Below are 13,779 nucleotides of genomic sequence, written 5' to 3'. Positions count from 1 at the left end.
TTCATTAAAACTAATAAAATTTAATATTAAAAAAAAAAAATCAAACCAAGGGCGAAGACCCAATTTTTGGCTCAAATCTCCTAGAGATACTCTCCTCATATGAAATGGGACTATAAGAATAATAATTTATTGTTGGTATGAAAGGTAGATGTATATATGAAGAATTTGGGGCAATTAACACCCCATTTAAAAACTTAAAGTCTACACACATTTCATGGGGGAATAGGCCTCTCCTGACTAACTAGATCTTAAAATATAGCTACTTTTAAAATCAATGAAGAAAGCAGAGAGGAATCTTTATTCTTTAGCAGCAGTTAAGGAGTGCAGTTTGGCACATCACAGCCATCTGACAGACTGATAACACTGAGTGAGTTCATAAATTACAAAATCAGAAAACAAAACAGCAAACATAAAAAAAACTATCTAATCCAGGATTTCCAAATCTGGCTATAATTTAAAATCCACTGGCAAATCTTTTCTTCCTTTTCCCAATGTATATTCACCTCCTATTCCTATCCCTGAGATTCTGATTAGGTGAGTCAGTTTGCTATGGTTGTCTATTTCTATTTCAGTTTTCTATTTCTGAGAAATTAATATTTTTCATAAGATTCCTAGATGATTTTGATAAAGGTGATCTGCTGTCCAACTTTTAGGAACAATGATCTCATCTCTTCTTCCTTTTTTCCACAGGAAGAGAAATTACAGGTATTTTAAATAATTTTAATTTTTTTATTAATTTTTATGAACGTTTACAGAGTTTTTGGATTTCCATTCATTCATTGTTGCACTTTTCTCCCTGCCCACCCCTCCCCCCAGAAATTACAGGGTTTTAAAGGGATTTAGAGAATTTAGAGGGATTAAATTAAGAATCAAATACACTTATAGACTAGCATATTATTGGCTATTCACACTTATGGCAATAGTAATACATCTGCTTCCTCATTCAATTCATTGTTGTTGAGCTGGAACCTACTCGCAGCTGACCCTTCTTGGGTCTACTCTGCAAGCAAGGATACTGTCAATCATGCTCCCTTGGATCGTATGGTAGATCTGAACCACCACAGAAGCTCTGCCTTTGGGTAGCAGCACGCTATGCCATCAAAGCTCCTGATTTATCTACCTACTATCCAAGTATTCTGTACATAAATGATACACATCTGGCAGTAACAAATGCCAAGATAAAGCCCTGATGGGATCTTTAACTGAAAAGATTCTGCATGCCTGTGGGGAGGATATTCATATCACATAGCATTTCACCACCCAGGAGAGAAGAGGTTTCCCCAAAGAGTATGACACAGAGTGAAGCAGAAGATGAAATGAGACCTGTAGAGATGGAATGATGCTCAGTGGGACCTGTGTACTCATAAGGGCCTAAGTTCAGGGCAGCAGCAGCCTGGTTTCTAGAGAAAGAGATGCCCCTGGAGTGAGGGATGGGTGGGAACCCAGGGTATAGTCCCAGCTCCTAGCACTGAGCTGGACTGGGCTGTGGTCAGACACAGCTGTTAAAGAGGGCACTTGAAGGCATAGATCCATGGAATCCCATGTAAGTGGACTGACACCTGTGTAGTCCCTTATACTTCTTCAATGGCCCGTCATAGGTAGGTACAGGCAAAGGTGGGGAATCTGCCTGGGCAGAGCTGAGGTCAATGACTGAGTGCTAGAGGAAGCTATAATCTAAGTTCAAGGGCAGAGGCTGGGCCTGAGAAGCACAGCCTTGGAGGGAGCTCTAACCTCCTACTGATAGACAGGAAGTTCCCTGATCCTGACAAAAGCTTCAAGGGCATTTTGGGTTTATTAAGGAGATGAACTAGGATCATTCATCCTGAAAAGACAGCAAAGGCAAGAGAGGGAGAGGACAGCATTTGGGCCATCCTGATTCTAGAAGACTAGGTGGCTCTCCTCTCCAGGAAGTGGAGGGAGCTGAAGATGTCTAAGGTGATGTGGGAAGGGAGGTGGTAATGGTAGGTGAACTCAGCAGGGTCCTGGAACAACATTCCCAGTATGGATAACAAGTGCGAGGTTATGTGGTTTTAACCATTTTTTGCATAGCACCGATTTTCAAGAAATGACCTCTAAACTTTGGTATCAAATTATGTTGACAAGTGAGGAGCGGAGGTAGCTCAGAAGGGGCAGGGCTGGGAATGGAACAGATGTCTAGATTGTACTTTGTTGTTGTTAGGTGTTATCTACTCATTTCCAACTCATGACTGACCCTATGGACAACAGAATGAAACAAAGCCTGGTCTTGCCCCACCCTCACAACTGCTATTTTGATCAAGCCCACCATTGTGCCAATGCATCAATCCATCTCACTGACAGTCTTACTAATTTTCATTAACCTGCTATTTTACCAGGCGTCAATTCTTCAGGGACTGGCTTCTGAGGATAACATGTCCAAAGTACAAGAGACAAAGTCTCATCATCCTCACTCTTAAGGAGTATTCTGATTGTACTTCATCAAGATAGGTTTGTTCATTATTCCGGCAGTCTACTGTGTATTACTGTCCTTGAAGGAGTTTTGTAAACCAAAAGGCGAACCACAAGCCAGCACTTAAAAGTGTATGTGTAACCAAAAGGGAAGAAAACAGGAAAGTTAAAAAAAAAAATCCTTGGGAAAAGTCATTCTATGGGGAGAATGTGGTGGGAAAGTAAACTGCACTCCAAGGACTAGTTAACAGAGATGACAGGCTGAGCTTTAAATCTTTACCTAACATTTATAGACTCTCGTGATATTTATAGATCAGTCTAATTATAAAAGAGTATTAAAACTGAAATTTGTTCCCCTTTTTAAAATGAATGTAGGCTAAAATTAATGAAATTCTGAAAATCAGAAAAACACTCCAACTTTAATCTTGATTTAAAGTAAATTCACACACACTCAGTAGAAATACTATTTGACTTAATAATCCCACTACTAGATAATCTCAAAGAAGACCTGTGACTTGTCTTTACTACAGCAATATTTACAACAACTCTCGGACATTAATAGCTGAAAGGCTACAGAAACTTGAGATTTTCACACAATGGGGTATTATGTGTGATTTTTAAAAAAAATCACATCCCCAAAACTCCCCAGCTCTGGTGCTGTCCTCCACAGAGGGCTGTGCTGCTTCCTGAAGACAGCGCTGTGAATCCACCAGGGGCTCCGTGGACAAACAAGAACAATTTCCTCCCACCTCATTTAGAGCCTCTGAAAATACACTGAGTGGGTTCCGACTCAACAGCAATTAATCTGAGCTTGTTTGGAAAAAATGATCAAAACTTCTTGAAATGTTATACAAAATGGCTAAATCTAGAACAAACTATGCTAAGTGACATAAGTCAGTCACAAAAGGACAACTATGGTTTAAAACTATTATTATAACAAGGAAAAATTTAAACACAGAATCAATCTTAGAGGGGATGGGAGAGAGAAGGAAATTAAAATTAATAGGTAACCTGGGTGAAGGGAAACTCAATACATAATAAGGGATTAGTTGTTACTGTTTTTGTTGATGTTATGTGCCATCTAGTCTCTGGCAATTCACAGTGATCCTATGTACAAAAGTTTGGAACTCTGCCCTATTCTGAGCCAGTCTCAATGGCTCTGACACACCTATCCACATTATCTCAGTCATTGAGTCAATCCATCTCATCCAGGGTCTTCCTCTCCTGTTCTGTCTTTCCATCCAGTAAATATTGCTGTAGCAAGATGTCCTTCTTCAAGGACTGGTCCCTATTGGCCACATGCCTAAAGTATGTGAGATGAAGCCTCTTTTTTAAATTTTTTTTAAAAATTTATTATTATTTGTGTGTGTACTGTCAAATCAGATCTGACTGGAACAGGAGTAGATTGCCCCTCCTCCTCCAGCAGAGCACCAGGGGTATTTGAATCACGTACCTCTGGGACTGCAATGCAGCTTCTTGCCACTAGTCCACCAGAGTTCCCTGAGATGGAGCATCTAAATCCTTGACTCCAGGGTGCAGCCTGGTTGCACCCTCCCGAGTGAACTTTTTGTTCTCTTGTCAGTGAATGTTCAATACTCATCTCCAGCACCACAACTCAAAGACATCAATTCTTTTGTTATCCCTAGTCATTGTCCAGCTCTCTGATCCATACCAAGTAATTGTGAAGACCATGGGCTTGATCAGGTGCACCGTTGTCTCCAGACTGACATTGTATTAGCACTTTAGAGAGGTTCCTGACAGCTGATTTCCCCAGTGCAGTTCATCTTTTGATTTCTAGACTGCTGGTGCCAAGCGTTTTGATTGCGGATCTGAGCAAGCTGAAATTGTAACCAATCTCCATCTCTTCTCCATCTATCATGGTACTGCCAATTGACCCTAAGTCTATCCCACTTGAATTTAAAAATCATCTTAGGAACAGGTTTGAGGCTTTAAACCCTAATGAATGAAGACCAGGTGAGCTTTGGGAGGATATCAAGAATATCATTTATAAAAAATACAAAAAGTCATTGCAAATACAGAGGAGGAAGAAGAGACCAAGACGGATGTCAATAGAGACTAAATATTGCACTAGAGCACCAAGAAGCCAAAGCAAAGAAAAACAGTCAAGACGTTAAGGTGCTGAACAGAAGATTTAAAAGGGCAGCTCAGGAAGACAAAGCATTATAATGAAATGTGCAAAGAGCTGGAGTCAGAAATGCAAAAGGGCTAAACTTGCTCAGCATTTCTTAAATTGAAGGACAGAAGAACAAATTCAAGCCTTGAGTTGCAATACTTAAGGATGCTATGATCAGAATATTGAATGGGCTAGGAAAGCATTAAAAGATGGAAGGACCCTATGTTTAAGCTCCCCTCCCCCAATCCTTGTACACACTCTACAATAAACAGTCGCACAATATGATGGGTGGAGGGAGGGACTGGTAAAGGAAAGGGGACAGGTCCGGTGTGAAAAACAGTGTGAGTCACTATACCAAAAAGAACTGGTTAACACAGAACAATTTCATGAAACAACAAAAGGCAATGGTGATGATGGAGGAAGTTCAAGCTGCTCTGAAAGAACTGGCAAAAAAATAAGGTCCAGGAATTGATGGACTCTCAGCTGACATACAGCAACAGGTAAATGCTGCCCTGGATGTGCCAACCAAGTTTTGTCAAGAAAACTGGAGACAACTACTTGGCCAACTAACTGGAAAAGATCCATATTTGTTCTTATTCCAAAAACAGGTGACCGACAAAGTGTGGAAATCACTGAACAATATCACTGATATCACGTCCAAGTAAAATCCTGCTGAAGATTTTCCAAAAATGACAGGAACAGAGAACTACCAGAAATACAACTGGGTTTAGAAGAAGCCATGGCACCACAGACATTATTGCCAATATTGGGTAGATCTTGGCTGAAAGCAAAGAGTACCAGAGGAATGTCTGTGTTTCACTGACTATGCAAAGGGATTACAAACATTTGTTGTTATGTGCTGTCAAGTCACCTGCAACTCACAGAGACCCTATATACAACAGCTCTGAAGTCTGCCCTGAGCTAGTCTCGCTGACTCTGACACAACTACCTCCACTGCCCTAGTCCTCGTATTAAACCACCTATCCAAGGTCTCCCTCTCTTGCGCTGTCTCTCCACCTTTCAGAGCATGATGTCCTTCTCGTAAGGACCAGTCGTTCCTGGCCAAATGTGTAAAGTATATGAGACAAAGTTTCAAAATTCTAGCCTCCAAGAAGAAATCTGGCTTAATTAATGTCATGGTCATTAATGTTATAAAACAATACATCAGAGAATGACTATACAAATATGATTTGTAAACATTCACTCATAAACTAATAAAAAAAATGAAACCAAGAAATTCCCTCAAAATATGTGTAGCTTAAGATGCTAATATAGAAAAGAGACCTTGAAAATTAGTTTCTGTTTGAACAAAAGATAATTTATTTGAGAAACAGTGGCTTGATAGCACATACACTTAAAAAAAAATTTAAACATTACATTATACAAGGTCCCCACCTTAGGAGCTCATTTGTTTTGGAGTTCACAGGCTTAGTCAAACAAGCCAGACTAAGAATTAAAGTTTCAACTTTGTACAATACTGTTGTTTGTTGTTGTTATGTGCCGTCGAGTCGCCTGCGACTCATAGCGACCCTATGTACAACAGCCCTAAACTCCGCTCTGTCCTGTGCCAATCGCACTGTCTCTGACACTCCCATCCCAATTATCCCAGTCACTAAATCAATCCACCTCATAGAGGGCCTTCCTCTCCGTGCAGGAGAGGAAATACATTACTAGAAAGTAAAATATTAAAATTATTAGAACCACTTGGCAAAGACTGTAATTATATATTAATAATCACTGGTTAGGATTTTCAGTGACATCTGTTCTAGTCCATCATTAGTTATATTATCTGAGCAGTAAAGCATTCATATGCTCAGCCTTTCCTCTTGCTCTTAAAGATGAAAGATCAACGTTTTCCCCCTAACATATAGACCCTGCCTTTTCTCACTACTACAGGGCATTGCAGCTCCAAGGCAGAAAGATGGGCCTATCTCCTCCCATGTCAGCTATGAGTCAGTTCAGACCCAATTGTGATTCTAACAATTTTTTTCCTTCTAAATCAATTTTGCCTTCTAGAAGGTAATAAATATACTATTAAATCTGGAATCTTTAAAACAAAAAAACCCTCTCAAGTCTATAACCTCCCCTAGAGACTTAGCACCTTATTTCTCTACTCTCCTTTACAGCAAAGTTTCTCAAAAATACAGAGTCAGTATCCAATCCTCTTTCATTTTTTTTTAAAAAAATAGTATTTTTATCATTCATAGACAATGAGTTTCATGCTTGTACATTGCATTTTATAGTCTTCCCATTCCTTTATAACCATTCCAAATAGGCTTTTGTTCTTTTCATTCATTTTTAAAAAAATGCTCTTTTTTATGCTATCATAACAGCAACACTCCTAGTATGACTTCAAGTCTTAGCTACATGTGACATAGTTGATTATTTCCTCCCTCTTCTGGAAGCACTTTCCATGTACAGTGGCTTCTAAGATGTTAAGTCTTCTGGTTTTCTCGTACTGCTTTCATTCTTTTCTAATCTCTTATCCTCTCTCCCCCGCCCCCATCTCCAAATGCAGGAAGTACCTAGACTTAGTCCTTAGAACGCTCCTCTATCTTTAGTTAATCTCTTAGTAATATCATTCAATCACATTTCTTTAAATCCATTATGTGCTAAGGGCCCTGAGATACATACAGGAATTATCTATTCAATATCTCTATTTGGATATCCAAATGTTGTTGTTGTTAGATGCTCATAACGACCCCATGAACAGCAGATCTGAAGCCTGTCTTATCCTGTACCATCCTCACATTTCCTAATACTCTAGAGCCCATTGCAACAGTGACCACGTCAATTTACCTGGTTGAAGGCCTTCCTCTCCTTCACCAGTCCTCAACCTTTCCAAGTGTCATGTCCGTCTCCAAGGAACAGCCACTCCTAGCAACATGTCCAAAGTATATGAGGTGAAACCTCATCATTCTTGCCTCCAAAAAGCACTCTGGCTGCACTCTCTCCAAGACATATTTGTCTGTTCTCTTGGCCATCCAGGGATGTTCAGTGCTCTTCTTCAACACCACAGCTGAAAGGCTCCAATTATTCTTCTATCATCCTTATTCATGGTCCAGGTCTCAGATGTAGAGCAAATAATCAGATCAGATGCATTTTAGTCCTCAAACTGACTGTAGATCAGACCGTCAATTATTGCTGTTACTGTGCAAGTTCAAATTGAGTCTGAAGACAATTAAAATAAATCCATAAGAACCAAGATAGGATCTTGAATTTATTCCATCTGAATGTCAAGATCATCTTAAAAATAAATTTGAAACAATGAACACCAATGATTGAAGACCAGATGAGCAACAGAATGTTATCAAGGATATCATCCATGAAGAAAGTAAAACTTAATTACAAAGACAGAGGAGAAAGAAAAAACCAAAATGGATGTCAGAAGAGATTCTAAAAATTGCACTAGAGTGTCAAGAACAACAACAACAAAAGTATTATAATGGAATGAGCAGAGAGCTGGAATTGGAGAATAAGAAGGGAGGAATTCGCTCTGTATTTCTCAAGCTGAAAGAACTGAAAAGCAAATTTAAGCCTCGAATTGCAATACTGAAAGATGCTATGGGCAATATAGTGTATGAACCAAAAAACAGCAAAAGAAGATGGAGGGAATACACAGAACAGTTTATCAAAAAGAACTGAGTGGGGGAGCTCTGGTGACCTAGTGGCAAGAAGCTGTACTGCAATCCCAAAGGTACACGGTTCGAATCTACCAGATGCTCTGCCAGAGAAGGAGGGACAATTTCCTCCTGTACCAGTCAGATCTGATTTGACGGTACATGTACCAAAAAAAAAAAAAAAAAAAAGAACTCAGTGGCACTGAAAAATTTTAGGAAGTACCTTAAGAGTAGGAGCCAAAGGTAATGAAGGAGGTGTGGAAACTGCATTGAAAGCATTGGCAAAAAATAAGGCCCCAGAAATCGATGGGATACCAATAGACTTATTTCAATTAAGATACAGTCCTTTTTGTGCTCACCAGTCTCTGCCAGGGTATTTGGAGGACAGGTGTCTGGCCAACAGGCTGGAAGTCATCCATATTTGTTCCAATTCCCAAGAAAGGATCCAACAGAAAACATGGACACTACAGAACAATTATCATTACTATCACATGCAAGTAAAATTCTGCTGAAGAGCATTAAGAAATGGCTGGACTAGTATATAGATATGGAACTGTCAGAATTTCAAGCAGTATTTAGAAGAGGCTGTGGCACCGGGGATATCATTCCTCATGCCAGATGGATCCTGGCTAAAAGTAAAGAATACCAGAACAATGTCTACTAAGTGGTTTTGACTACATAAAGGCATTTGACTGTGTGGATCATAACAAATTATGGTTATCACTGAGAAGAATGAGAATCCCAGAGCACTTAATTGTGCTCATGTCTCTGGAGAACATTATGCTGAGTGAAATATCCCAGTCACAAAGGGACAAATATTACATGATGCCACTGTTGTAGAATGGGACTGTCCTTGGGGTTGGGGAGAGACTGAGTAAGATGGGTTCAATGATGTGTGCTGCACTGAGGCGGAGGAGGGAGGGAACTGTTTAAAAGAGATATATAACTGGGTGTTTCTGTCATCACAGGAGTCTAGAGCGAGGGCTACATGGTGGAGGGGACCTGGGGGTGGGGTTTGTGGAACAATGAAAGAATCTTTTCTTTTACTTTTCCATAATTTTTGACTCATGTACTTATAACTTGTTAGTCAAATTTGTGTCTTCTAGGTTGCAACACCCCCATGATACATCTTCAAGGATATGAACATGTATGGCCAAGCACAATCAATAAGAGTACATCTAAATTCCAAAATCAGTCTCCATAATAGTCTATGTGCTTCCTACTGCCAAAGGGGCCCTTTAGAGTAGTGAGAGAAGATCTTCACCCTGAAACCCACAGCGTCCCTTTTCAGCAGGAAGTAGCTAAGAGAATACGCCATCCCCTTTTCCTTATGACTCAGGGTGAAGTCTCTCTCAGGGAGGAGTGATAGGGAATGGCAAAGGACACACTGACAAAGAAGATTAATCAGAACTGGCTTTGACAAGCACTGTGGCATTTGGACAAGAACAAACTGGGAGGAGGGTAGAGAGAATGGTGCAGCGGTGAATGAATGGAAACCCAAAATCTCTGTAAATGTTTATGGAAATTAATAAAATATAATTATAGAAAAAAAAATTGTGCTCATGTGAAATCTTTTATCTAGACTAGGAGGCTGTTATGCTGACAGAGCAAAGGAACACTACATGCTTTAAAATTAGGAAGGGACCGGTGCTGGCTGAAAATCGCCTGTGACTTCATCCATAGCCACTGGTGAGAGTCAGCGCCCAGAGCCATCAGGGGCTTTAAGCTCGTTGCCCACTGCTGTGGTGTGGACAGCTGAAACCCAGGCCCCGACAGGTACCTGGGGGGCAAAAAAACCCCCCAGACTCTACTTCATGCTCTGCTGGAGAAGGAGGGGCAGTCTCCTGTACCAGTCAGATCCAATTTGACGGTACACACACACACACAATTTTCTTCTTCTTTTTTAAAAAAAGACTACTTCAGCCGTCGCAGCCCTCTGCCCGGGGCGGGCTGCCCTCGGCCCCCTGCCCGGGGCGAGCCGTCGTGGCTTTCTGCCCGGGGCGGGCTGCGCTTGGCCCCCGGCTCGGGGCGAACCGTCACGGCCCTCAGGAGCAAGAAGGCAAGCAGCTGTAACCCAAGACCACCAGTAAGGTGATAAAGCGTCCTCCCTTCCCCCCTTTATATCTACGCCCCTGTTCAGCATGAAGAAGCCAGAGAGTTGGCATCCAATTCCCAAATCAATAAGACAGTTGGTTTAATTACTATTGGAAAATGCTTGTCATTCCTCTGTAGCATCTGGTCCCCACTGGACCCTCATAATTTTCTTCACCTGCTCCCCCCACTGACCAAACTGTGCAGCTCTGCAACTGCATCCTGGCCCATCCTCACCCTTCTGCCCCCAACCCTCACCTCCTTGTACCCCCAATATGTTTTTCCCAATACAAAAAAATATTTTAAAAAAAATTAGGAAGGGAGTGCCTTGGTACTGTATTCTCTCTCCATGCTTAGTCAATCTGTATGCTGAGCAAATTGAGAAGCTGGGCTCTATGAAGAGGAGTTTGGCATCAAATAGGAAAGACAATCATCAAGAACCTGTGTTATGCAGATTACATAACCTTGTTTGCTGAAAGTGAGGGGTACTTAAAGTACTTGTTGCAGAGGATCAAAGAATATAGCCTTCAATACAGATTGCCTCTCAGTGTCAAGAAGACAAAGATTCTTACCACTGGACCAACAGGTAGCATTGTGATGGATGGAAAGGAGACTGAAACTGTCAACCGCTTCATCTTACCTGGATCTACAATTAACACCTGGTACTAGCAGTCAGGAAATCAGGAGACTGGGGAGTCTGAAGTTAGAGATCGCTCCAAGTTATTGCAGAGTTGGAGGAAAGGAATTTCAAATATGAAATATTTCAAACTGAACTTTTCATCTCTTCTACCCCTTGTCAACAGTCTTTCGCATCTCAGTTATGTAAACTTCATCCTTTCGAATGCCCAGGCTGAAGACCCAACCATCCTTAATTTATTATCTATTGCTTATGTTCCATAAAGTTTCCAAGAGCCGAATTTAGAAGCAAAGTTCCAGACCTTTCTTCTAAGGTATTTCTGGACTTGAACCTCCCAAATTTTCAGCCATTCTTGACTCTTCCACATGCACACTCAGCCCACCAACTCAGCTCCACTCATCATAGTTTAGTTGGAATCAACTCACAGATGAACCTCTACTGGTTTTTTCTCAGGTTGTAAAATATATACGAGAGGAGATTGCCTATTTTTTCCCCCAAAGGACTACTGGTGGATTCAAAACACCAGAAAGACCCAGCCTTAGGGTTACCACTGCAACTCTAAGACTTGGGCCACCAGAGCTCCCTAAACAAACCATCAAAAATTTCCTAATTCTATTCTCATTTCTCTTCTCAGCTAACATCCTAATCCAAGTCATCATCATTTCTTTCCAAATACAGTGTATAGGGACAAATAGGACATTACTGCCTTTTAACTGGTCTCACTTTAAACTAGCTTATATTTGCCTATTGCATAAGGATAAACAAAATGTAGCTTTTTCTCCTAATTACTTAAGGCCCTGGTCTACACCCTCACAGGAGTGGCTATAAAAATGAAGAGAAGCAAAAATAACTGTTCTATTTAAAAATAGAATCATTTAGTCCCACTCCATAATTCTCCCAGAAAGGTGAAGAAATGTGTTCATAGTTACATACACAATTAAAGATTATTTCAAGAAATGAAACTTACGTCTTTCATTTGCAGGCCAATATCCTTTCCAATAAGTCATGCTATTTCCCTACGGAAATGAGGAAACTGGCCAAGGAAAATCTACATCTTAGTACTGAATTACATGAGTTCCAACTTGGAGAGACTGAACAAAAGCACAAAGTTTTGGTAAAAATCTGTCACCATAACTAGCAGAATACTCTGTATTTTATATCCCACCATAAACAGTTCCAATCTTGTAACTGTACCTTTTCAAATTGCCCTGCCTCATGAAAAGCAAAAGTAAGTGAATCCCTGCTCCTTCAACCAACAAAGGCTAGGTAAAAAAGAAGATAAACTAGTTTCCTTTTGCCAGAATTCTGGCATAAAAGGATTTTGCAGGAATGCACCTCTTTGGAATCTTCCCACACTCCTGAGTTATTAAGAGTAACTCGCAAAGGCATGTCTCATACACTCCTCAAATATGTGAGCTGGCAACAACAAAAGATATTCACAAATCTTAGCCCTAGGACAATAGCTCTGTCAGTTAAGAATAGTTCTCACGTCCCTGTGTTTCTGCTCGTTTCAACTTCATACCAAAGTGTATCACAATTGGAAGAGTGAGAAAACTATACAAATGAATTCACAGAGCAGTAGAGCAATTTTAGCAAGGCACTAAAACTAATTGTAATATCTCCATATCTATAGTTACCTAAATATAAAGTGTCCCCCTCCTATTCAAAGGCCTTGCTTAGATAAGCATATTCTCCTTAGCACTCACACAGCAGAAATGACAGGTACCAAAAAAGACCAGATAGATTTTTCCATGTCAAGGCAATTTATCCAGTAAGCAGGCAAAGATCAGCATTTCAAATCTTACCTGAAGCCAAAGGTCGGATCCACTCTTTGCTATTTAGGTCAAGCCTCCAGAGGTCATTGAAGGCTGCATTGCAGCTGCTCTGGGTACAGCCTCCAAATACATACATAGACTGATTAGCATCATAATAACATGCACCTAGAAAGAAAACAATAAATGGATAACTCAAATTTTGAAACCTCTTTAATTCTTTCTCCTTCCACCCTAATTCAACCTTAAAGGGAAGAAAACTATTAACTGACCAATTATAAAGACCTAATGAGGAAACGACTCTATAACCTACTTAATAGGTTGGATAAAAGCAAATATCCTGCAGTTTATAAAAAAAAACCTAAGGAAATCTGTACTTAAGGATGTTGCATTCAAATAACTCCCTTTATGCTAAGATGCCTATAGTCTTCAAAGCTCAACTTTTTCACAGTCAGCATCCCTGTTAGCAGGTACCAAATCTCTATAATCAACCTTCTGACTTTAGGTATTTAGATATTACACTTTGTTGTTGCTGTTATGTGCCATCAACTCGCCTGTGACTCATAATGAATGACCCTATGTACAACAGCCCAAAACTCTTGCCAATCTTACTGTCTCCGACACACCTATCCCTATTACACCAGTGACTGAATCAATCCATCTCATTGAGGGCCTTCTCTCCTGTGCTGTCCCTCCACCCTCCCAAGCATGATGCCTTTCTCCAAGGACTGAGCCCGCCTTGCAACATGTCCAAAGTATGTCAGACAAAGCTTCAGAATACTTGCCACCAAGGAGCAGCCTGGCTTCACCCTCTCCAGGACAAACTTGTTTGTTCTCCTGGCAGTCCATGGTATATTCAATACTCTTCTCCAGCACCAAAGCTGAAAGGCATCAATTCTCCTTCTATCATCCCTAGTCATTGTCCAGCTCTCTGATACATAGCAAGTAACTGCAAAGACTATGGCCTGTATCAGGCACACCTTAGTCTCCAGATTGAGTCTCATTGATCTTCAGTACGTTGGAGAGGTCTCTGACAGCAGACTTGGCCAATGCAATGCGTCCTTTAATTTCCTCGCTGCTGGTACAAAAAGTATTGAC

General features: G+C 40.6%; 1 protein-coding gene across 1 annotated transcript in view; it reads right to left on the bottom strand.

Moving 5' to 3' along the window:
• FBXO42 (F-box protein 42) overlaps window positions 1–13,779 on the bottom strand; it is a 185,657-nt gene that overhangs the window by 65,868 nt on the left and 106,010 nt on the right. Inside the window, exon 4 of the mRNA XM_006883613.1 lies at window positions 12,715–12,849. Within this exon, the coding sequence (XP_006883675.1) occupies window positions 12,715–12,849 (135 nt within the window). The remainder of the gene's footprint in view (window positions 1–12,714; window positions 12,850–13,779) is intronic.

The sequence above is a fragment of the Elephantulus edwardii genome, unplaced genomic scaffold, assembly GCF_000299155.1.
Source record: "Elephantulus edwardii isolate Elephantulus edwardi_28Jun2011 unplaced genomic scaffold, EleEdw1.0 scaffold00028, whole genome shotgun sequence".
Classification (NCBI taxonomy): domain Eukaryota; kingdom Metazoa; phylum Chordata; class Mammalia; order Macroscelidea; family Macroscelididae; genus Elephantulus; species Elephantulus edwardii.
This window is presented reverse-complemented; position numbering and strand designations above follow the sequence as displayed.